This window comes from Aedes albopictus, chromosome 3, assembly GCF_035046485.1.
Source record: "Aedes albopictus strain Foshan chromosome 3, AalbF5, whole genome shotgun sequence".
Lineage (NCBI taxonomy): Eukaryota > Metazoa > Arthropoda > Insecta > Diptera > Culicidae > Aedes > Aedes albopictus.
The window spans coordinates 12,216,202-12,243,045 of record NC_085138.1 but is presented as its reverse complement, the minus strand read 5'-3'; the positions used below and the strand labels follow the sequence as shown (position 1 = coordinate 12,243,045).

General features: G+C 40.1%; 1 protein-coding gene across 4 annotated transcripts; it reads left to right on the top strand.

Annotated features, from left to right (window-relative positions):
• The first annotated feature begins 1,079 nt into the window (after positions 1-1,079).
• Positions 1,080-24,852, top strand: LOC134290082 (glutamate--cysteine ligase). Of its 4 annotated transcripts, XM_062857081.1 has the most exons (6): positions 1,081-1,320; positions 1,495-1,644; positions 13,774-14,066; positions 22,783-23,527; positions 23,591-24,370; positions 24,476-24,852. In XM_062857081.1, the coding sequence occupies exons 3-6, from the start codon at positions 13,805-13,807 to the stop codon at positions 24,642-24,644; spliced, it is 1,956 nt and encodes a 651-aa protein (XP_062713065.1). In that variant the 5' UTR covers positions 1,081-1,320; positions 1,495-1,644; positions 13,774-13,804; the 3' UTR covers positions 24,645-24,852. The 4 variants fall into 4 exon arrangements, with proteins under 4 accessions (XP_062713068.1, XP_062713065.1, XP_062713066.1 ...); XM_062857084.1 differs by lacking the exon at positions 1,495-1,644 and having other exon boundaries at positions 1,080-1,320; XM_062857082.1 differs by lacking the exons at positions 1,081-1,320; positions 1,495-1,644 and adding an exon at positions 1,703-2,059.
• The last annotated feature ends 1,992 nt before the right edge of the window (positions 24,853-26,844 follow it).

The window sequence follows — 26,844 nt, the reverse complement described above, 5'->3', positions numbered from 1 at the left end:
TTACAGCTAAAGATATCAAAAGCAAAAATCCAGGATTTTTTCCCTCATCTGTAGAGCCTTTCCAGGATAGTTTGGACAACCTTGAATGTATGTAACATTATCTATTAATCTTCAAGCACGCCCAGTAACGATAATTGATTATGGAACGTTACCTTCAATGGCGGTAGATCTGAGAGTCTAAACTCCAAGTTTGTTTGGATAACCTGCATGATCCTTAAACGTCAATAAGAGGCTTCCGAGTTTCCAAGAGAATATGTTACAATTTGTTACTAAACGAACCATATTTCTCCAGTAGATTTGAAGGAGTGCATTTCAGAACATTTGGGACCACCTAGATCGGCTTAAGATATGGAAATCTGTACCATTTATTGTACTATATTCTATGCCATGTTTTATTTTGGGTTATATACGACCGCTGCCCTCAGTTCCCCTCCTACCGTTCACTAAGATAACAGTTTTAAATTGTTTATTTGATTGATAAATCTCGATTTAATACGGATCAAAAATAAGTGGCTACTATTCAACCCTCGGTGGTGGAGGATACTTATACATTACCACAATAGCCTGGTCGGTCTACAGATGTTGAAAATGTGTCTACCTAATTAGCTATGTTCAACATTGTGAGCTACCATGCGTCTCCATAGTTTCAATTAGGTGTGGTCCTTTTGTTTTTTTTTTGTGTAGTTAAGACTTAAAATAAGCTTTTTCGAGCAAAGTTCAAAAACATAGCTCATAGCAGAGGCTTTATCTCTACGCTCAGCCCACAGTCGTCCTTATTGTCGATCTATCGTTACGGTCTTCCATCGACAGTATATAACTTGGTGTTGTGCCGATGAGGATTTTCATATTCGTTTCATCAGCTGTCCAAATGCCGGTAACAACTGACATCGCCTACATCGACATCGTCCATATAAACATTCAGTCTCACTAGTAAACGCTATCAACACAGCGCAAGTTTATACGCCATACGCTGATGGCTGAGAGGGTCGACCATGTGCTTGCCTTAGTGTGTTGGTGATATAGACGGATGGCTTGTGAACATTCGCTCTCGCAGCCAGTGTTCGCATGAGAGACAGGCCGGGTTACATATTATTATCCAAAAACATTGTCGTTCTGTGACTAACTTCACATCGTCGGTAGCTGCCGCAAAGAGCGCGTGTGCTTATCATTCGGAGCTCGCTCGGCGCTTACGGAAGGCCTACAGAGCGGGAGAGTGTTGTGCTAGAGCAGAAGAAGATCCATATTCAGTTTGGTGCACCTTGATGTTTGACATCGTTTACCGTGTCGAGGATACAGTATCAGCAGGCAGCGAAACACGAAGTATGTAGATAGCGATTCTGGGTACCACGGGTGGGGTTCAGAGATAGTATTGAGCCGGAGCGCGTACATTTGAGATTGTGCTTCGTACAAATAAGGCAGCGATTTGCAATCCTATCACCAGTAGTGACATCAGCCAAGTCGTGACGATGCAATTTTTGTTCTGATTTGTTCCAGATTGTTAAGGTGTACATTGGCACACGGTACTACCTATATAGGGAAACAGTGACGTAAGCTAGAAACCAGCAAGTCAGACAACAGTATAAAAAGCCGGGCTCAGTCGTCATCATTTTCGAGAATAAATTCGGCAGCATTATTTCGAAAGTGGTGAGTAGCACGAATTTCTACAACCAGATAGTCTTATCTGGGCTCACCACATCGCTATCAGTGCAGTCAGTGTCGTCTATATAAAAATGCTCTGCTAGAAATGACAAGCTAACCATTGTGGATCTAGGCTTCCGAGGTAACACGTTACCCCGCGGAGCATCGCTAATTATCGAGAGTTTTAGAATTTTCGCAACTTAACCTTGACTTGCGAAACGCGCGTGTGTACTATTACGTAGTGCAGAACCAGACGCTACGGAATTTATTGAACAGTTCAGCGTTGTCAATTTACTGCTAGTAGCGCCACCAATACCGAGCCGTGTGCGGTGCGGAAAGGGGTACGGACATCGTACCAGGGCAGGCCACTTATCTACAAACAGAGGAAAACGCACACAGCCCTAAGTAGCGTATAGTTACCGTAAGTGTTGTTCGAGTGTGGGATGTTGTGTATAGTAAACAAAACCGCCGCGGCGCGGCGTGTCCTTGATTCACATCTGATTTCTATGGTGTCTCTAGTGGCCTAAACAAACCCCTTCGGCTAGCAAGACTGATTTTAAGTGTCGGAAAAGTAAAAGTCATCATTAGGTTGTAACAATTGCTTGGGAGAGTGGTCATTCGGCAGATAAACGTGTAATTGGAGCGGAGTGTGTCTACATATTGCTGCTTTTGTTACGTAACGTGTAAGTGCGCTATCGGTGATTAGAGCCGTAATCTTAATTTGTTGGACTAATGTGGAAGCAGGAACTACACTGTGGTATCAAATAAATTGACTTCCGTGAGTTGACCTCATCAATCAACGAATTCTACTGTAATAGTGGAAGCTAGCGAAGTGTACCAAATGATTAGACTAAGTTATAGACTGAATGAGTCACGCTCGATTTCACAACCTTGTTCGCAATCATGTTAAACCATGTTCTCGAAGTAGACACAGAAAAGATGAAGAAATATTGGTTCTATTTTGGACGCCAAAGTGAAACAGAATGTATGACAACAATCATCACCAAGCGTTTCCATCATCGTACAAGATATGGAAGCGCATGGTCAATAGTAACCTAAATTCTCTAAAACGGAGAAATTCTCTTAAATCACAGAACAATTTTACCGGATTTCTCTAGATTTAGGGAGCCTAAGACGGATCTTTCCCATATGGCATCCTGGTTACTTTGCATAATGCCGTTTCAGCAGAAAACTAAGATTGCCTATTTAACCCTAAAAGGAATACCTGGGGTCCATTGGACCCCAGGCGCCTTTCAGAGCTGGTCTTTGATGGAACACACTCAGCGAGGTGACGAAACTGAGGCCATGAAGGTATCCCTTTTAGGGTTAAAAAGAATGAGTGAAATTTTTGTATGAGTAACGACATTCGGCCAAATAGGGTAGAGCCTAAGACGCATCATGCGTGCTTAATAATGTGCTCCTAAAATCGTGAACCCTTAAAAATAAACTAAAATTACCTTGGTGTAGACGTTCCCGGACACACATTGAAACACATTGAAAAACCATAAGAGCAATAATGCAAAACTAACTTTTTCTTTTACTAAAAACTAAGAAATCACCACCATACTCATCTCTAGGCATCTATGAGATAGATGAGGTAAAACACAGAGAAACATGCGTCACACTCTGGCCGCTTCTCATCGATTACCTTTTTAACCCGTAGGCTACGGGGCTTACAACAAAATTTCAAACCACTGCCAAAGACGCTAGCATCAATATTTTTCAATGAAATTTTGAGGTTCACTTCATTATTAGTTGTAGTTTCAACTATGCTGGGAGCCTCAAAAATTAGAGCCACGGGCCAGTTTTATTCCGGTGGACGTCTGGGTCAGGAGGGGTAAAAATTGCATTACCTTCCTTTTAGCAAGACCCCATTAATTAGAATTCAAATAAATTCATCTGAAAAGTGGTTAGTTCTATGTATCATTTTACATTACGTCAAGCCAGGGGGTTAAGAAGTGGTGTAGAACTTTTTCTAGGCCTCCAAAACATTTTCAAGTTTGAGTCTAATTTCTATGCGCTTGTAAAAGATTTCAAGGCACGCAAGGTGTAGATATTTTTGACCAAAGCCAGGTCTAAAGCATATTGAATAAAACTATAAGTAAAACTGATGGTAACAGACTATTTTTGCATAGAAAAAATCATTTATTTCACGAAAGTCAGACGATTTTAAAAGAAATTGCCTACTTTCAGGCGTTTAATGTATTACAAAAGGACATTAAACGCCTAAATGTAGGCAATTTTTTTAACATTGTCTGACTTTCGTGAAAAACGTGATTGTTCATACAAAAACAGTATGCTACCATCAAGTTTTACTTATAGTTTAATTCAATATGCTTTAGACCTGGCTTTGAACAAAAATATCTACACCTTGCGTGCCTTAAAATCTTTTACAAGCGCATAGAAATTAGACTCAAACTTGAAAAAGTTTTGGAGGCCTAGAAAAAGTTCTACACCATTTATATACTTCTTCCCTAGCGTGACGTAATATACAATAATACATAGTACTAATCACTTTACAGATGATTTTCTACTAATGGGGCCTTGCTAAAAGGAAGGATATGCAATTTTTACCCCTCCTGACCCAGACGTCCACCGGAAAAAAAACTGTCCCCGTGGCTCCAATTTTTGAGGTTCCCGACATTATTGAAACTCTAACTAATAATAAAGTGAACCTCAAAATTTCATTTAAAAATATTGATGTTTGCGTCTTTGGCAGCGGTTTGAAATTTTGTTGTAAGCCCGCGGCGCTGGCATCGTTTTTACTCCTGTTTGACGTTTGCTCACTACCGCCACCTAGTGATGGCGCGGCCAACCACAGTACGTTTAGCATTGGCCAGTTGCGCTCTCGTGACGATGTTTTTAAATGAAATTTGTTCTAAGTGTTACGTCTGTTTCTCTGTGGTAAAAGGTTTATAATCGTAACGACGTGTAGTTCTCACTAAGAAATAACGATTCAGTACCCGATTTAACAATTTCATCCCGCTGATCAATTCGATAACGAACAACCTGCCCAAGCTGTCGTTTGCTTTTTCTGAAATATAATTTATCGAATGCATTATGGAGCTAGCTATTCTGAAAAAGTTTTCTAAATATTAAAACTGGGTTAGTCTAGTTGGGTCTTTGGTAATGGTCAGGATGGAAGACTTTTCAGCTAGAATCATATGTTTTTCAATCGAGGCTTGCCAACTTCAGAGGTGTTCAAGGAATTTCAGAAGGATTCTAGCAGAGATTCAGGAGAATTATCTGAATTATCCGATTTATCTGAATCCAAAAGGTTTCAGAGGGTTACAGTGGGGATTCAAATGTTTCAGGAAACTTTATGGGGTTTCAGGGTATATCAGGGGCTTTCAAGTGCTCTCAGAGGAGTCTTAAGGAAGCTTCTGGACGTTCTCAGGGCTTTAGGGTCAAATTTCAGGAGGTTTGGGGGGGGGAAGTGTTTGGATCTTCCGAGATTTTCAGTGGTTATCCCATCTTGAAAACGTATATAGCGTCCTTAACTCTGAAAATCTAACTTTAACTTGATTTCAAGTGCTTCAAAACTGAACAAGTTATTGAGAAAACAACTTTTTTCAAGAAGCTGGTAACAAATACATAACATTTGACAAATAACGGACCCAGCCAGCAATTTGGTTGCTATATCGAAATTGCAAATGAACTAGCCACACATATAAAGCACCGAAAAAATCGTATTCAATGCACAAAACAGGTATAAACATACTAAAGTGGAGGCCATATAGAAAGATATAATCGATTATAGCGATTCCATGCAACATGATTAACGATTTTTCGAAAAAAAATACGATTTTGCCGATTTTTTATGTCTAAATATACGATAATGTATAATCTTAGTACCGTAAACCGGGGTCAAATTGATCAGCGGGGTGAAATTGATCATTCGGGTACTACATTGTAATTCCATACTAGGAACTCTTAAGCGTCGTAGTGATCTTAAACTTTTTACGTCATCTGTTTCATAGCTGTCTAGAGATGAGTGTAGACTTTTCATTTTTTAGAAAAAAGATATTTTTGCCTTATTTTTTAAAGGAATTTGCAATGTATTTCTCATTTAGTTAAAATCATTGCTACTAAACAATCGATTGCTAATAGGACTTCCAGTAAATTCTCTGTTTTAACATTTTTGTGGAGCCTTGGATGGGAAGTTATGTAGCAAATCAGAACATGAAATAGCTATAAAAAAGCTCGTTTTATGATGAAATAGTCATTTAGTGCGATACCCAAGTAACAATTATAATTTTATCAAAGTTTTTTAGCGATTTAAAAATCCTAAACATAAAACCATTGATGCCGACTTGAAAATGCTCTCGAGTTCTTGTATGCCTCAATAAGCCCACATTCTGGCTAGTTGGCCCAGTCTTATTAGGGTCTACAGGACTTCGTATGCAAGCCGGCTTAGGATTTCGGGTTGTATCACAGTTTTATCAATCTTCTAAATAAAACCATCTTCTGACTTGTCAAATAATTGTTTTGGTTATTTTTCACTCTCAATGTTCGATCGTCAGAATAAATTATGCTTGGTTGTTTATCCAGCCATCAATTGGAAAGATGCAGATATGGAATTCAGATTTGTTTTCCTATTTAATACGTGTCAGGAGACATGCCACGGAAAATTTGAGGTGAATGTGACTGTGATAATGACAAAAACTAAGTGCGCCACATAAACTATGCATAATTAGGAAGCTAAATGCATTTAATTTACTCGGTGGAATTGGGTGCAAAAAAGGTATTTTCAACACAGCGGAGTTTAAAAGACACTATGTAATTTTTCTGACAAAATAAAATGACGGAAACGTGTTGTATGGTTTAATTTGATCTTAAGCTGTACGTGAAATCATAAAATTGAGTAATAATTTTTCTGTATTTAGGGTATTGGTTCCCTTGTTAAGCATGTGGCTCCCATTTTCATCCTACGAAAAACAAAGGATTGAAGCGCTGTTTGTTTTGTTTCTTGTTTTTGTATTTTTTGTTAGAAGTGAGCACCCGTGAAAACAAAAAGAACGGAATCAATCGGTGCCGTAATCGCTTGTTTTCGAATGAGATGAAAATGGGAGCGTGAGATTACTGATGGAACACATACCCTACATGAATTATCCCGGCTAGGCGCCATATTTTTCTGATAAAACTCTGTGTTCCTGATGATTCCTCCAATAGGGCAAACCCTCCTGAGGTAGTCATAACTGAGCTCATGATAGAACTAGCGGCTTTATCACAGCATTTTTTTGGTTTATGTTACGGCCACGAAATCTTTTGTTGGCAATGCATAAAGCCTCACAGTTTTGTGTATTTGTTTACAAAAAAAAATCTCCGACAACAACCGCAAATGCAAGTTTTATTGAAATGGTATATAATAAGTGATAAAACCAACTCATGTCTACTTGCAAGTCTTTAATTGAAGATGTTTATAGCAGAAGTTATATGATAGTTTTATGGAACGCCAAAGGTTCAAAGTAAAAAACTACCACATAAAACTAATTTAGAACAACTAGCTTTTTGACATGCTCGTATAAAACCAGGATAAAACATGAATAAACCTTCAAGGCATGCTGATTGTTACTTGGGTAGAAATCACTTATTTCAAATGAAATTGCCTACCTTTAGGCGTTTAAAGGAAAATTTCAAAATTTAATTTTGCATTTTAAGTATTGAAGTCACTAGTTATATGATTTTAAACGCTTTATTCGGTTTTAGAAGAGCAAAATTAAGCGGAGAAGGAAATTTTTCTTTCCAACCGATGCTTAATTGCACACTGATCAATTTCGCCCCAAAATGGCATTTCCATTTTTTTATATTTGGAGTAATTTAACTTAAATTTTAAATTTGTTGAACAAAATTCTGTCACATGGTTCCATGGAGATCCACAGGGTACTGGTTTTACAGAATTTTGTTTTTGGTAATATTTGAATTGGCACAGATGTTATCCGCAAAAGTTGTTTTGAAGTGATCAATTTGACCCCGGATTACGGTACGATTATGCATAGAGATATACAACTCATGATTTTGAAATAAAAAAATAGTTAGTGTTCAGTGGGAATCGAACCTAGGTCCTCTGATTGAGAACTGTGCGTCATCTCTATTGGCTACAATGCCAAGTTGAAAATAGAGGGTTTAAAGTGAATGGACTGAAACGAATTCAAAAAAGCATGATACGGTGCGAGACTAGAGGTGGGAGCGTTGTGGTTGCGCATTGAGTGGCACCAATAGTGGTGACGTGGAAGAGGCTCAGCTTTCACATCAATGCAAAAATCTAAACAAATGTCATTTTGAGTAAACGAATAGTATTAAAACCTACATGTTTGGTTTAAAAAAATTGCTACCATAGTTGGCATACCACAACAAAGTAAAAAAAAAAACAACAAATTTGTGATGAAGACTAACTTTTCCTATCCTCCATCACACAAAGATGTAAACAAAATCAATTACGATTTCAGAGATCAAGATTCTACTGCTAAAAGTGAAGTATCAATCAAATGCGACTGTAAAAATGAATATACGATTTCTTCGATTTTGTCCGATTCGTATACGACGCAAGTATGACGCAAACGATCACTATACAACATTGTTATAGTTGTATACGATTTCATCGATTTTGATCATACCATTAGGTAGCAAGCGATGTACGATGTGAAGCGACGGTTTCCACGATTCAAAGAAATCATAGATACGATGCTAGCAAACTTGCAATTTGACACTAAGAATGTATGTCTTTTTCACGATTCTTTCCGATTCTGTGCGCTTCTACCGAATATATTTAACACCTTTCATGATCTGAGGCGACTATATGAAACAAAATCGAAATTGAAATTTTCTTTGGCGTAAAGTGCGATTTTACATAGCCATTGTCAAAAAATATACATATAATGATACAATTCTGATTCAATGTATACAAATATACGATTTTGCCCATACAATGATTTACGATATGTGGTTGGCTAGGGAGTTACAAGCTTGGCGTCTTCAACAAAGTCATTCAGAACAAAATTGTCTACAACTTTTGTCAAGACATCAAACTTGTACCTTGAAAAATTGAAAAAAATAATTTTACATCAGTTTTAGGGGACAATGATTTTATTGCTCGTTTTCGGCTATTCTAGTCTAGTCAGCCTGTATAAAATAGACGTAAAAACTTGAAGCATTTGAAGGCAAAATTAGTTTAATTGACAAATTGAGAAATCAATTTGTGAAAAAAAAATCCGCTTGTTTTAGTGGGATTCGAACCCACGACTCCGTTTCGCTAGTCCAGCGCCTTCACCAACTAAGCCGCAGATAACAATCTCCCGCACTCTCACAGCCTACGAAAAATAAGTGTGAGCGTATTGTTTTTAGAATATTGAAATTATAAAACTCGATAGACGCATACTTCGTCACCGACCATCTGATCGATGCGAGCTCTTATGCGTTGAGCGTTCAACGCGGTCGAACGCACGACGCATGACGCTAAACGGTATGGTTAAATCAACAACTGTGCAGTATAGGAATAAAGCCTGTATCTGCAATATTCGGGACACAGAAACACATCTGTAACTCTGCAATAGATACAGTAAAATTGCTGAAATTTTGTCTAATAACATCTTAAGATGTGTTCATGTCACCTACAAAATTTCATGTGAATCGGTGCAGTACTTTTTGTTGTAGCAACAAAAGAGTAAAATGTGCGCCATTGAATTTTGTACAGTCCCAAGTTTTGCTTGTCAGCGCTGTAACTTTTGAATTTGGCAAAGGAAATGGCTGAAATTTTGAACACAAACCTCTCAATCTACATTTGTTGCATGGGCAAAATTTCAAAAAAAAAATCGATGTACTATCAACAATTTTATAGTCGAAACATGTTTTGGGACTAAACGTGATTTTAGCCTCTCAGACAGCAATTAGTCAGCACCCTTAATTGTTTCGATTGTACTATTGAAAGTACTATACCAATAATGATCAAATTTTGCAGGTATAATATACACATAATAAACTAGCTTTCCTTGACTTCCTTGGGCATAGAGTATCTTCGTGCCTGCCACACGATATACACATGCAAAATGGTCATTGGCAGAGGAAGCTCTCAGTTAATAACTGTGGAAGTGCTCATAGAACACTAAGCTGAGAAGCAGGCTTTGTCCCAGTGAGGACGTTACGCCAAGAAGAAGAGAAGAGAAGAAGAAACTAGCTTCTGTGAAATTTTCATGAAAATTGGCAGAGAAATTCAAAAGTTATGAATAGGCAAAAATCGCACATGAAAAACACGAAAAATTTTCACTAAGACTCACCCCTATCAACACCAGTAGCTTTCAAACCAATTGGTCAAAGTTGATTAAATTTTGCAAGAAAGTGTCTCTATAAGTATCATAACTGCTAACGAAATTTCATAATTATCATCACAGAACTTTGAACTGTAGCGTAAAAGAACCATCTACTATGCGAATGAAAATTGGTCATGATTGTATAAAATGCTTAAAACCACGTAAATTTGTTTTTCATCCACAGTTAAAAGTAATGCATCGATTTTTATGAAATTTGGCAAAAATAATAAACATACACCAAAGAGTTCTCAGTCAATTATTTGGCCAATTTTATCGATTCATTACAGAGCTACTGACGTACTTTTGTACCCCGATTATTGCGGATACAGGCTTTATACTCATGACGTTCAATATAAGAAATCAGAAACACATCATTTCGTAAAAGCGCCGTTTCTCGAGATTGACTGGACGGATTTTCGTGAAATTTTGATGATAGCTTCGCAACACCTAATCCCCCTTTTTTGATATCATGCATTTTGTCCGGAATAAAAATCGAAAAACTTAAGATTTATGAGTTTCTAGTCGGAAGCAATCAGAAAAGGTGAAATTTATAACTGCGCAAAACAATTGTTGGACCGTGTTCTTCCATGTCTGAGACCTACAACATGGAGTACGAGAGGATAAAAAATAAATAAGTAATGAAAATTTATCTGCAACATTTCACGAGTATATGAATGATCCTTCCAAAGAATCGATTTGTTGCACCTCATTCACATATCGTTATCAAAGTACTCGATCGCTATCTCTATGTACATTGTACATGTCACGAAGAGGCAATTCACATGAATCATAATTCATAAAGCGCCACTTGATTGTCTGTGTTGGATTTTAACATGTTTATAACCAGCAAAGCAAACATCTTCCAGAGATAAAATGTGAATGGGGAAATTCCCCCGGGGGGTAAATTTACTTTTGGTCGAATCTCTTAAAGCAGGGGTTTTCAGACCTTTTGCTTCGCGGTGCACTTTTTTTTCCTGTGCGGTGCGCTGGTTCATCAATTTCAATGTAAGTTTATCTAAAACGCTGACAGTTTTTTTTCCGTTGTCATTCTTAGGTGCGTACATATGTACACCAATCTTTAGAATATTTATCCGGCACAAATTACGACATAAGTAAAACACTGTCCTTTTCTTAACTTGTCGTAGTTATAAGTAAATCATAGAAAGGTTATGTAGAGATTCATATAAACTTTTTGTGCAACCATGGATATTTCCCTTCTGCGATGATAGGCGGTGTAGGGATTAAGAGGTATACTGAGAAAATTACTGAGACAAGGATAAACGGGGCATATCGCATTAGCACTTAGCAGCAGTGATACGCCATCGGCACAGAGAAAAATATCTACTCAGTAACTAAGTTGGACTTACTCAGAAATCGATAAGCCTTTTATTTTCCTACTCAGTTTCAGCTGAAAGTGAGACAACTCATTGCCAATGAGCTAAAAGCTCGTCACTCAAGCTAAAATGATGTGACATCAAGGATTTTTTGCTGTGTATCTATACCAGATTGGTAGGGCGCAGTATCATAACGTCATAGGCCATACTGTCCCAGGACTTTATGGTGCATTTTTTCGGGGCATAACGTCTGAACATGCAGATACGCCACGAAGTCCAAGAAAAGAAGGTCCATAAGATATTATGGCGCATCCAATCTTTTGGACGTTATTTCGCCAAAAAAAAAACTCGACTTAACGATTGGGACAGTATGGCCTCGGGCGTTGTGATCCATCCCCGATTGATAGATGTTATGCTGCGAAGAATACACAAGATTCAGTCAATTTCGTTTCGACCATGGTTTGATTTCAATAACAAGCAAGCCTTTACTAGGTTAATAATAAACTGAACGCTTGAAAACCCCAAAATTGTTTGTATGTTCATATGTACGTAATGTATGTACAAACTTCTGTTCATCAATCATGCACATATTGGAACCTTCCTTAGCTCAGTGAGCTGAGAAAACAAGATCATGATTGAAGGTATCTGAGTTCGAATCACGGCCAAATAACTTTCTCGACTTTATATCTTGCCTTATATCTATGGCATTTTCCGTGAGTGAGAAAAGGGGTGAATCTTACGTGCAGAGCCTTAATCTCAATGGTTTAAGTGCTCATCGAATCAAAATCTGTCAAACAGACTTAGTCTCCATTTGAAATGTAATGCCAGCAAAAAAGAACAAATTCTGTACATTGTGTGTTATCAATCACAGCGGGAAAAAGAGATGTCCAATCTGATCACAGTAGTGTAGTGTCCAGCTAACCGTCATTTATTTGGCTTACAAAACAAGCACGCCGCGTGTTTCTTATCACCCTGCAGAGCTATATCTGGTCGCGCAACAATAATGTAAGAACCGCATGCCTAAGCTCCATCAAGTTTGTTTAGTGTATCATTTTGTGTCTATTTATTTTGTTGTTTTATTTTTTTTGCGTTATTTTAATCAATGTAAGGAGTGTATCGGAAAGTAGTTGAAAATGTTCAGAATGCTCTATCTCGAAGCTGGGTTGGTCTTTTCATTTCGGTTCTTCTATGAAATCTTCACAATATAGTTAAGTTTAGAATACCTTGGAAAAATTTGGAAAAAGTTTAGTATTATTGAAAATATGGTTAAATGAATACACCTCTCAAAATAAAAATCTGCACAAAATGCAATTTTGTTAAGATTTTTCAACATTTCAAAAATCTGTAACGAGTAAAATTTGTACGATAAAAAATCTGGAAAATATTGATGCTTGTTAACAGTTATGCACACATAACATATCATTCAACACCGACTTTCAAAATTCATATTTTCTACAGAAAAATCTCCTATATCTACAAAATGCTCCACTCCAAAAAACGTCTATTTTTTGGTCAAACTTTGAAGTTCTGCTTTTAATATCTTAAAAGGTTATAAAATTCTATTTTTTGCTCTAACTTACTCGTCCATAAATTAAAAAACATACCCTATTTAAAAAATGCGATTTTTTCATTTTATGTATTTTTTATTTGCGTAAACATGATTTGGAGGAGCATAGAAAAAAGAGGTTCATCAAAAAATGACCTTTTTTCATTTTTAAGAATTGCGCTTAAATGCAGTGGAGATTTTTCTTGAAAAAAATAATTTGCCTATATCATGAGGATTCTGGAGCTTATTATATTTGCACAAAAAAGTTAACAATTTTCGAACATTGTCGAACTTTTTTCGCAATTTAAATTTTTTAGAAGGTGTGCAAAAATTTAAAAACATGCGTTCACTAATCTAGGTTAAAAACCCATTTAAAAGAACATTTTTAGAAAATCATAAAAGCCATTTCTTTTTTCAAGGACTTATACAGTATCTCCAAAAATAAAATTACTTAAAAGTTGTATTAAACTATTTTTTAGGCTATTTTAAACATTTTCAACTACTTTACGATACACTCCTTACTGATCCTGCAACCGGCGGGATCCATTAGCTGACGATCCAATCCATAAGTTTGTATTTATGTGAAATGCCGTGATACGTAGAGCACCTCGGTCAAGGCGAGCAGACTCAGACAAGTATTGGAAGTGTACTTCTCTGAGCTCGTGATGCAATTACTGATGTACCTGACCAGTTCTCATATTTACACTTGGCTATCGCATGGTTACGTAAAATTTCATTCACCTTTCAACGCCAATTGAATATTTAAATAAAATCTGTTCCGCCTTGCAAGAATGCGATTAGTCTATCAGAGCAACTCTGGGAAATCGTAGCACGCCCATGATACATGGCAATCGATCGATAGCTTTGACACTGACGATTCGGCGAAGTCGACAATTCTTACTAACATGCTCTCATTCCATTTGGTCATCGTTTTCTGTTTATTTCGCAGCCGTAATCGAAATTCACAACAATAACGCACCATGGGACTGCTGAGCGAGGGAAGTCCGCTGAGCTGGGAGGAAACGAAAGCCCTGGCACAGCACGTGCGCGAACACGGTATCGAGCAGTTTATCAATCTGTACGCCCGGCTCAAAGATCGGCAGGGCGATGTACTGAAGTGGGGCGACGAGGTGGAGTACATTATCGTGCGGTTCGATGACGAGAAGAAGGAAACACAGGTGTCCCTGCGGGCCCGCGAACTGCTGGCCGTGCTAAATGAGAAGGAACACGCCGATCCGACAGGTGAGTAGACGATAAGGGAGTTAGGTAGGCAGTGAATGACCGTCCCAAGCAAATCTGTCCCATTTTTTTTTCCTTTTCACACGTTCGGGAAATCATTTAAGATTGATTGTTCAAATTCCATCAAGCTGCATTGTTTTGCTTACCAGCAAACATGTTATACCTACACAATTCTGATATCGATTTGTTAATGTTTTTCAAGTTGAACAACAACAATGTCTGAGCGCTTAAAAAATAGCATGCCGATATGCGTAGTAGATACGTACTTGGAAAAGACAGAATAGAAAGTGCAGGCTTAAATTTTCAATCAAAGATCATCGAGATCATGTTTATGAAACTGCTCCAAGAATTCCACTAAAAGCTCTCTTTGGTGCTTTCGCAAAAACGACTCCAGCGCTAGAAGCACTAGAAGAATCGTATATTTCCGATTCTTGGTTATTTCTGATTCAAATTCACCAAGATAGGTTTAAGAATTTTCCACAGAGTTTCTGGAAGAATAACAGGAATTTCTATCGGAATTTGGTAAATATTTTTGAATTCCAGGGTTTGTTTTTACTTAGAAACATAAGCGCCACACGATGTGTCTGGTAGAACAAATTTACTACAAAAAAATGGTCATCGCTAATTTTTACGCTACGTGAAAGTTGACGCTACCTGCTTTCATTCAAGCCCAACATCGAAATATTCCATCGGGGGAACTTTTTCATACAAAAATTGGGTATGTTTGTTAAGTAGAAATATGGATTAATTTGGAACCGTGCATTTTTTATGGGGAAAAACAGTATTCTGAAAAAGTTGTTCGGGATCCCTCGGTGGATTTTTTTGAGGGACCCTGCAAATGAAAGCTGAAAGCCTCTATTTTTGAATAGCGAAAAATTTGACGATGCCCATTTTTTGTTATAAACTTTTTTACAATTTCTCATCGTAATAGGCTGTTTTACCTCACGCAAATCTGACAGGAAAAGTCCTAGTTTCCCGCACCAAATAAACAGTGCTGTAATGGTTCATAACAGCACTGATTTGCGTTGCGTAATGAACCATTACAGCACTGTTTTCAGGTTTTATCAACTTCTTGATGCTTTCTGGACGCAGTTTTGAAAATTGTGGCAACTACACAGTATAACCTGCTATGATCAGATTTTCTTAAACAAGGCTATGAAAATAAGTGTGCAGTTTGAAGGGAAAGTTTTGTTAAAACTAACCACAAGCGGTAGTTTATGAAATTGCATAAAACGTTGTACGCAACTCGGTGCAGAACTCGATTTTTACAGCACTCGTCGTAATTTTCCAACTCGGCAAGCCTCGTTGGATAAATGTACGACTTGTGCTGTAAAAATCTTCATTCTGCACCTTGTTGCGTAAACTACTATTCCCATACACACGCCAACTTGTATCATAGTTAGGGGGAAAAGGCCTTTCAAAATCAATGGCATTTGAAAAAAATCGACGCAGTTCATCCAAACCAGACATATTTACGTGAAAACTAGTGCAGTTAGCTAAAAAAAATACATTAAATTAATTTGTTCAACATCACATTTAAGACAAGACATAATCAACAATAGTACGCCACAATACTCAGTTTGTGGCTACCGCTCTCCATCCTCTGTCGCGCCCAATGCTCGCCTGATCACGCTCCACTTGGACCGCCAATCGTGCTCTCTGCGCTCCACGTCTTCTTGTGTCAACCGGATCAGTATCAAACACCAGCTTTGCAGGGTTGTTGTCCGGCATTCTTGCAACGTGCCCTACCCACCGTATCCTTCCGGCTTTAGCCACCTGCTGGATGGCCGTAAAGTGCAGCGAGCTCGTGGTTCATCTTTCTCCTGCACACCGCCGAAGATCGTCCTTTCGCGCGTCGCTCGAAAACACCGAGTGCTTGCGGGTCCTCCTCGAGCATGGTCCATGGTTAGGACCACCGGTCTTATTAGCGTTTTGTACATGGTGCATTTAGTGTGTGGTGAATCTATTTCGACTGCAGTTTCTTCTGGAGCCCGTAGTAGGCCCGACTTCCGCTTATGATGCGCCTCGAAAGTATCCCCGTCTATCGTAACATTACGCAACACTCATACTGAATATTGCAGCACCCAAAAAAGTTTGGCATCACCCTAAAATGTGATTATTTCAGGTCTTTAAGGCACAAATTACTTATGGCCCCCCTAATTCTCTTTCAAAATGCAACTCGTACCCACAACCTAATTGGTTCTAGGTTCACTCTATTTTTCCTCCTTATTTTGGGTGATGCCAAACTTTTTGGGTGCCGCAATACTGGGTATTGCAACGATTCCATATTATTGGCGGGTAGTGTAAGTGGTAAAGTGTCTTTAATAAATATAAATAATAAATTAACTTTGCTGCTTCGAGTTTCAAGCGGATGTACAGCTCTGCCACCGTTCCAAATGTTCTGGCAATAATGTCCATGTCATCCTCAAAGCACACACATTGACCGGATTTTATGAAAATCGTTGAGCCCGGCTCGTCGCATCACACCTTCCAGAGCGATGTTGAAGAGTAGGCATGAGAGTCGGTCACCTTGTCGCAGTCCCCGGCGAGATTCGAATGAACTGGATAGTTCACCTAAAACCCTTACGCATCTTTGCACACCGTCCATCATTGCTTTAATCAGTCTAGTCAGCTTCCCAGGAAAGCCGTTTTCGTACATGATTCTGCATAGCTCTGCGCGATCGATACTGTCGTAGGCCGCCTTGAAGTCGATGAACAGGTGATGTGCTGGGACCTAGTATTCACGACATTTCTGGAGGATTTACCATACGGTGAAAATCTGGTCCGTTGTCGACCGGCCGTCGATGAAGCCGGCTTGATGACTTTCCACGAACTCATTCGTTTTAGGTGACAGACGACGGAAGATGATCTGGGATAGCACTTTGTAGGCAGCATTCAAAATAGTGATCGCTCTGAAGTTCTCACATTCCAAATAGTCGCCTGTCTTGTGAATTACCCCTTCCTTCCACTCCTCCGGTAGCTGTTCGGTTTCCCAGATCCTGACTATCAGCCGACGCAGACAGGTGGCCAACTTTTCTGGGCCCATCTTGATGAGTTCATCTGCGATACCATCCTTACCAGCTGCTTTGTTGGTTTTGAGCTGGTGAATGGCATCCTTAACTTCCCTCAGAGTGGGAGTTGTTCATTTCCATCCTCCGCTGCACTGGCGTCGTCATTTCTTCCGTTGCCGTGGTCTCTCGTGCCTACGTTCTCCACACCGTTCAGGTGCTGATCGAAGTGCTGCTTCCACCTTTCGATCACCTCACGTCCGTACGTCAAGAGGCCTCCGTCCTTATCCCTTCATATTTTGGCTCGCGGCACGAAGCCGTTGCGGGACGCTTTGAGCTTCTGGTAGAACTTCCGTGTTTCTTGGGGACGGCACAGCAGTTCAATTTCTTTGCACTCCGCTTCTCCCAGGCGGCACTTTTTCTCCCGAAAGAGGTGGGTCTGCTGTTTCCGCTTCTGTTTGTAACGTTCCACATTCTGTCGGGTCCCTTGCTGCAGCATTACCGCCCTCGCTGCGTTCTTCTCCTCCAAAACTGTTCTGCACTCTTCGTCGAACCATTCGTTCCGTCGATTCCGTTCCACGTACCCGATGGTGCTCTCGACTGCGTCGTTGATGGCTGCTTTCACTGTACTCCAGCAGTCCTCTAGAGGGGCCTAATCGAACTCACCCTCGTCTGACAACGCGACCTCGAGATTCTGCGCGTATCCTGAGGCGACATCCGATTGCTTCAGTTGCTCTAGGTTATACCGTGGCGGTCGCTGGTACCGTACATTGTTGATGACGGAGAGTTTTGGGCGCAGTTTGACCATCACCAGATAGTGGTCGGAGTCGATGTTGGCGCCACGATATGTCCTGACGTCGATAATGTCGGAGAAGTGTCGTCGGTCAATCAGAACGTCCGGTCGATTTGAGATTCCGTCTGCTGTGGTGATCTCCAGGAGTAACGATAAGGCAGGCTGTGTTGGAAAAAGGTGCTACGTATGGCCATATTTTTGGAGGCGGCGAAATCAATGAGTCGTAGGCCGTTTCGTTCGTCTGCTGGTGGGCGCTGAACATACCAATTGTCGGTCTGAATTCCTCCTCCTGGCTTCGTGGCTCGTACTCGCATTCGAGCTGCGCGTAAAATGCGTCCTTGTCATCATCAGTACTTCCGGAGTGTGGGCTGTGCACGTTTATTATGCTGAAGTTGAAGAATCGGCCCTTGATCCTCAACCTGCACATTCTTTCGTCGATCGGCCACCAACCGATCACGCGCCTCTGCATATCACCCATCACGATGAAAGCTGTTCCCAGCTCGCGTGTGTTGCCGCAGCTCTGTTAGATGGTATGGTTACCTCTAAACATTCGCACCATAGATCCTGTCCAACACACCTCCTGCAGCGCTACGATGTCGAACCCGCGGTCCTTCAGTAGATCGGCGAGTATGCGGGTGCTCCCAATGAAGTTAAGAGATCGGCAGTTCCACGTAGGGGCATCTGGGGTAATACGCACTGTCGAGGCAAAACGCACCCCCTTTGTTTTTCAGGGATTATCGGTTTTAGAGCTTTGAAACCTTATCAGTCTAATAGAACGTCTTAACAAATGAGCATCTGGAAAATTTTACATATCTGCGTTACGTAATTAGTGAGAAAAATGAATAAAATTGTAAAGCACGATTCTGATGTAATTTTCCCGATCGTTTGTCAAATGATTTGATGGTGAAAACCGACCAAACATCTAATGCTGTTGTGTTTATTCAGTTCATTGAGGGCAATGCTAAGCAGAGGAAAAATAACTTAAACAGTAATCTACGTAAATTATATGTTTTAAACTATTTTATTTTTTGCTATTGATTGGGGCAATATGCACTCTTTTGGTTGGGGCAAAACGCACCTATAGAAAACAAGCTGTAATAATATCTATGAGTGCTCTGTAAGTAATCGCAAACTAAATTGAGCTATTGTTAGTCTTAAAACCTTATAAAACATGCATTTTGTCTAAGAAGTAAAAAGATTTCTAAACTCGACGGTGCATCTTGCCTCAATGTTGTGGTGCGTCTTGCCCCTTTGTTTGAGTGCATCCTGCCCCATTGTTGTAGTGCATTTTACCCCGAGCAAGGGTGGATACTGCCCCGCATAAACATACGAAGCCGTAATGTTAGTCTTTACAAAAAACGTTATTTTCAAGAGCTGAACTGTATTAAGGCTGAAATTTTGTTTGGTTTCTCTTAGAATGAAAGTATACGCAATGAATGCATGCATTAAACCAATAAATTATTGCCTTTTTATATGCATTTGGACGCATCTTCCTTAAGTGGTGCGTATTACCCCAGAATCCCCTACCGAGTTTCCAATCGCAAGTCCTTTTTGTTCGCTGGGGTCGTTGCCGTTGGTCTCGGTTCGTATTATTCTGTTGCTGATTTTCCGTTACAATGGTTTTTTTTACAGCTGGCTCATAGGGCCTGACACCAACCCCCTACTTTCCGGAGGACCATAGTGCACAGTTGAGCTTAGAGTCCTTCCCTGGCACTCTGACGTAGATCAGCCGCCCCTAACATGGGGATCAGACGGTGTTGTGAGCCGCTCCTCCTGGAGAACAGACACTCAGGTTTACCGAAGCAAACCCCCCCTTCCCTGTCAGCCTACGACCAAAGTTCCCATCGGGGTTGGTTACCCGATCGTCTCTAAGGTTGCTCATAGTTTCCGGCCGGTACCGCCAGGAGGTAGGGATAGGAGTTGCTGAGCAGAGGCTAGTGGATCACAATGGGATCTGAATTGCGCAGCATACCTAGCCTTGACCGTGCCATGGTCGTCAACATTGACCATGAATTTACTCAGATCAGTGAAAAAGTTAGATACGTCGTTTTGAAAATATATATGTTAGATACGTCGTTTGCTTGATATATGAAAGACGGAAAAATTTGTGATAATATTAATTTTACAGTTATTATGCCAAAAAAGTATAATTCGACACTGATTTTTCATTAGGGCCTAACTGGCATTTTCGAATTCTCTTCATCGATCCTCTCTTTGTGTTATTACAAAATGTATATTGAGTTTTCCAAAGATTTTTTGGTTGAAATGCGAATAAAACGCCTACGTTTTGCTATAGAAACAAAAAGAATAATGATTTTGTTTGTTTTGATCAAGCTATTAGCGAAAGAGAGAGCCGATGAAGAGAAATCGATCAAGTCAGTTAGGCCCTTATGAAAAATCATTGTCGCAGTTCATCGATTCGTTCTCGCCGAAAACCAATCGTTGAACTTTCAACACAAAAAAGTATAATGCACTTTGATCAAAAGAAGGAAAAGTTTCTGATTAAAAATAACAGCGTAGAATGCTTTTGATCAACAAGGGTGGAGGTTTGGAAGCTGAGAAGCAGAATCATGATGCTGATTCATAAGGTAGAGGGACATTATGCTAGATGGACATTAGGCCGAATAAACATTGGGCTAATTGAATGTTAGACCAATCGGATAATAAGCCTAAAAAATCTGTCTTTTGTTAGAAAAACAAAACATCCCAGAATAATACGTTATAAGTACCGTCGATGGGGGTGACAATTGGTCTGGGGGGTGAGATTGGGTCAAAACGGAGAAACATAAAATTTGAAATAGTTCATCAACTATCGCTAATTTATATTGAAAACTTTATATTATTTCAAAGAGGAAGTGTTTTTACACGTCATGATGAAGAATAAGATGTTTAGCAATAATGGTTTTTTGTTAAATTTGTGGCTAAACTTATATGATGAAACTACTAGAAAATCACTCTGAAAAAAATTCTCCCCCGTAATGTTTCACACAAGTACCTAACCATAAATTTTCTTATAAGTGGTTAGCTGTACGTATTGCCTAGTAGATGCAACGAAAAACGCGGGCTGTCATTGCTCTTTTTATTTAAAAATTCAATATTTTCGACCCCATGTCTAAATATTAAGAATGGGGGTGAGATTGGGTCAAGCAAGTTATTGAGTGTACATAACCTTAACTAAAAATACAACTTGTTATTCAGTAACCATTTGACGTTAGAGTGGTACCATGTTTACGGTATCTTCATAAAAGCACTTTTTTTTTCGAAAATATGTCGAAGACTTCAAGCGAGTATGTTCATACGATTAGTGCCTAATATCATTTATAACAACAAACCCATGCGTTTGGACAGCTCCTCTATTCATCAGCCAATCTTCAGTGTACTGCAATATCGTAAGCTCACAAAATAAAGTTAATAGCTGTTAATAGCGTTCATCTTCTTCATTCATTTTTGAAATTTTAGGAAAACTACCAGACGGTAGTGGGATTCAGGAAATACCGGGGCTATAAAACCGGTAGCATAGCACAATGTCGGAAAGCGAACGAACGTCAAATTGCGGCATACGAGATTGGCATGTTTTTTTTTTCAATCAGTCTTTCAATGCGCCCCTCGCTCATTGTAATCCCCCCTCCTCTCATGGATGTTGAAATTTCAAATGAGGATGATTGTGGTAGCTAAAAATGGCGATACAACATACAAACGTTATTTTATCAAAATTTAAACCATTTTTTTGGTTGTATTAGCCCTTTTAGATGGATTAATCATTTCTTAAAATTACCAAAGTTTTTTTTTCGTCATGGTTACATTGTATTTTAAGTAGGTTTACTAGATATGATCAATAAAATAAACTTATATTCTTAGATAGGCTATTTCGAATACTTTGACCCATTCTCACCCCCTCTAAGGGGTGAGATTGGGTCAATTTTCAATCATTTGTAGTTTAGTAAGCAATTCATATAATGTGATACTTTCTTGCCAAACTATTATTACCACATAGAAGAGTATTTATACCAAATAAAAAGTTATTACGACTTTAATTGCATTTGTTATTTAACAAACAATCTTTGAGTATCCTTTTTTGACCCATTCTCACCCCCAACGACGGTACACTGAAGTTTTTTTTACGCGGTTTTTTTACGCGGTTCTTTTTACGCGGTACCATTACCGTCGTAAAAAAACCGCGTTATTTCAAAAAACGTCGTAAAAAACCGCGTTATTTCAAAACCCGTCGTAAAAAAACCGAGTTGTTTCAAAAACACGCGCAAAATAGTCAGGATGACATCCAACGTAACTTGATTTTTTTAACTTTTTTTACGACGTTTTTTGAAATAATGCGGTTTTTTTACGACGGTTTTTTTTTACGCGGTACCATTACCGTCGTAAAAAAAACTTCAGTGTACAACTTAAAAATAAACAAACTTTTCTTAAAAGAATTCCCCTGAGAATCTCTAACGTAGATATTAGTTTGATTATCAGCAAGTGTTATTTAAAAGGACAGCCTATAAAAAAGAAGAACTCACCTCCTACGGAGTTAGCAGTAAGACCGTCAATAAATAACGGTGCAACTCGCAAGAACAGCCCTTGAATTAAAGAAGGATACATTTCTAACGGTACGGTCAGCAACCTGGCCACCAGAAACTCACTAACAGTGTTACTCTAAGCATGGTTTTCCAAACGGGTGCGCCGCGAAACAAATTTTCAAAGAATTTGTAGTTGTGCTAGTAAAAAAGAAATATTTCCGAATGCCTGGAAAGGTGTAACAGATTCCAACACATCATATGACTTGTTCTTCGGCAATTTCCTGCTGAAAATCCTAGAGAAGTCCCTGAAATATGCTTGTGAAGCAGTTGCAGTATTTAGAGATTTTCTGTAATTTTTATTACTATTCGTTAACTAATATCCCCGAATCTTTCATTTCCAGGGGTAAAATCGCTATGGCGTCCGGAATACGGCGCGTACATGATCGAAGGAACACCCGGCAAACCCTATGGCGGACTGCTGGCACATTTCAACGTCGTTGAGGCTAACATGCGCTACCGCCGCTTGGAAGTGGCCGAAATGTTGCCGCCAGGTGAACACGTCATGTCGATCACCAACTTTCCACGACTAGGCGCCTTCAACTTCACATATCCGCCGGCAAAGCCAACGCCCGAAGACGAAAGCTGCGCTGCGCGTTCGCTGTACTTCCCAGATGAAGCTATCTACCCAGGACACCCGCGCTTCAAGACGCTCACACGCAACATCCGACAGCGGCGAGGGGAAAAGGTATCCATCAATTTACCGGTGTTCCGGGACAAGAACACGGTGATTCCGGTGGCAGGAAGCCTACCGGATAAACCCGACTACGTCCACATGGACGCTATGGGCTTCGGTATGGGTTGTTGCTGTCTGCAGTTGACGTTCCAAGCGTGTAACATTGCCGAAGCACGTACACTGTACGATCAACTGACTCCGATGTGTCCGATCATGCTGGCCTTGACTGCCGCCAGTCCAGCCTATCGGGGATACTTGACCGATGTCGACTGCCGCTGGAACGTTATCTCCGCTTCTGTGGACTGTCGAACGAAAGAAGAACGGGGAGAAGTTCCTTTGAAGAATGATCGTTTCCGCATCTACAAGTCCCGTTACGATTCCATCGATTCCTATCTTTCCCCGGCTGGAGAAAAGTAAGTAATGCTGATGGTTCTTCATGGTGACATCAAGTGTTAATAAACTGTTTATTATTCTAGGTACAACGACGTGCCTTTAGTGTTGGATGAAAAATTGTACAATAGACTGCGCGAAGGAGACATCGATCACCTTCTGGCTCAGCACATTGCCCATCTCTTCATTCGGGATTCGGTTTCGTTGTTCAGCGAGAAGGTTCATCAGAACGACGAACAGGATACCGATCATTTCGAAAACATTCAATCGACCAACTGGCAAACGATGCGCTTCAAACCTCCACCACCTAACTCCCCCATCGGGTGGCGCGTGGAGTTCCGACCATGCGAAGCTCAGTTGACCGATTTCGAGAATGCGGCGATCGTATGCTTTGTGGTATTGCTCACCAGGGTGATCTTGTCCTACCAGCTGGATTTCCTGATTCCGATCAGCAAGGTGGACGAGAACATGCAGACTTCGCAGAAACGGGGTGCCGTCTTGACGGAGAAATTCTGGTTCAAGAAGAACATTACCGGACCCCCCGGAGCACAGACGAACAACATCGGAGCTGATCAGTCCCACTCAGAGATGAACAATCACGACAACGAACACGATGCGATGACTGATGATAACGGTATGGACGACGAGTACGAACTGATGACCATCGATCAGATCATCAACGGCAAGGGGCATTTTCCGGGGCTGGTTCCTCTGATCAATAGCTATCTGGGCTCGATGGACGTGGATGCCGATACTCATTGCACCATCCAGCAGTACCTTCGGCTCATTCAGAAACGTGCGTCCGGGGAGCTTATGACTACGGCGTCCTGGATACGGAAGGAAGTAACCGGCCATGAAGAATACAAGTAAGTGTTAGGCAAATATTGTCATGATTGAAATTTTATTGATAGTCAAACTTCGTAGCATTGCTGGATAGCAAACAAAACTAATATACTATTCAACTCCCACAGGCAAGATTCGGTGGTCAGCGAACGCATCTGCTATGATCTGCTGAAGAAGGCCAAGGACATCCAGGACGGCATTCGACCCTGCCCGGAACTGCTCGGAACGAACATCAACTCGAAGACTGCCGACAATATTCCGCCAGCGATCGAGAAACATCTAACCAAGCGGTGCTAGGACTCTAGTAGGGGGGAAAGTGTTACATCTGTTCGTACATTATTGCCGGGAAGCCCCATAAAGGAGCACATCGACGAGTTTCCGTGCATTTAATCCACAAGGGAACGTTGAATCACACGGTTGGAAACGGGGAGTTCATTATTTGGGAGGGTTCCAACTATGCGGGTAAGACTGTCATTGTTATCGGTTGGATCAAGTGGATAGCATAGAGTGAATCGCACCTATTTGGCAAAAATCAAAAGATCATAGAGCCCACATGTTCTAAATATTGGTTATTTTTAGCGGCGTAAAATTATCTGTACTAGACAACCGTATACCTAAATTTTTCGAACGATTTTTGTACTTTTACTATTGCGTAGGTAACGTTAAGTTTCTAGTTCTGATATCGAATTATATATTACTATATACATGTTATACATCTTTAGTTCGTAGCGGAGGGTGTTTCAGTATCAGTAGTTGGCATTTAGGTTTTAACTACCACTTAGTTGGCAGGCCATTTCTTTGCGGTATTATTCTCTCACTTCATGGGGCAATAGAGTAGTAGTATACACTTAACACATACCACAACAGGCTGCATGAATAATGAATGTTTTTAGTGTATTTCTGAAAATCATCCAATAGACTATACAAGTTCTGATATCTCGCCCCTCAAAAAAAAAATTGTCTTTAAATGAACAGAATTATCCGAAATTCCTGCATTGTTCAATCGGCTTCAATGTGTATTTTGTACACATTGTCGACGCGACACGAAGTTCCTGAAGGAATCCTTGCAAAATTTCTAACACAAATGTTGAAGGAAACCCTCAAGGCATTCCCGGGGAAACTTCTGAATGAATGCCTAGACATTTTTTTGGAAGAATCCCCGAAGGAGTTTCTAAAGAAACACCTTCTGGAAAAATCCCTGCAGGGATTCCTGGACGAAACCCTGGAGAAAACCCTGGCGGTATCACTTGAAGAATTCCTGGAAGAATCCCAGGAGTAATTCTTGGAGGAATGCATGAGGAATTTCTGAAAAAATTTCTGTAGGAGCTGCTGGAGGAATTTCTGAAGAAATCCTTGGAGAAATTCCCTAAAGAATACTCAGAGGAATCTCTGGAGGAATTAGCAGATGAATCACTGGAGGAATCCCTGTAGAAATTCCTGGACAAATTCCTGGCGGAATCGTTGGGGAAATTGTTGGAGGAATTTATAAAAGAATTCTTGGAAGAATCTCTGGAAGAAAGGAATTTCTGTAGGAATCCGTAGGGGAATTCAAGGAGGAATCCTCGGAGGAATTCATAGAAAAATACATGGAGGAATCCCTGGATGGATTGCTTGAGAAATCTCTAGAGAAATTCTTGGAGGAATATCTGAAAAAAAAAACCTGAACAAAATCCCTTGAGGAATTTCTGGAGGAATACCTGCAGCTACGGCTGAAGAAATTCCTTAATCCTTTGAGGCATCTTTGGAAGAATTCCTATACGAATCTCTGTCGGAATTTCTGGAGAAATGTCTGGAAAATATCTGGATGAATAAGAATTCCAGGAGAATTCTTGGGGGATTTCCTAGAGGGATTCCTGAAAAGATTTCTGTTGGAATTCCTGGATAAATTCTTGAAGGAGCTCCTGGAAACATTTCTGGGTGAATTCCTGGAGGAACGCCTGGAGAAGTTGCTAGGGATTACTAGACGAAACCCTAGATTCGTGGAGGAATCTCTGGAAAAAAATTTGAAGAAATCCATGATAGAATTTTAAGAGAAATCTCTGGAGAAATTCCTGGATAAATGTTTTAAGGAATCTCTGGAAAACTTTCTAGAGTAATCTGGGTGTACTCCTGCAGAATTACCCAGTGGAATTCTGTGAGGAATCCCTGGAGATATTTCTGAAGAAACCCCTAGATGAATTCTTGGAGGAATCCCTGGAGGAACTTCTGGTAGTATTCCTGGAGGAATTCCTGAAGGAATCCTTTGAGGCATCTCTGGAAAAATTCCTGGAGGAATCTCTGGCGGAATTTCTGGAGAAATTTCTGGAAAAATACCCGCATGAATTTCTGGAAGAATTCCCGGAGGATTTCCTGGAAAGATTTCTGTTGGAATTCCTGGATAAATTCTTGAAGGAGCTCCTGGAATCATTTCTGGATGAATTCCTGGAGGAACGCCTGGAGAAGTTGCTGATGGAATGCCTTGAGGAATTCCTAGATGAATCCCTGGATTCCAGGAGCA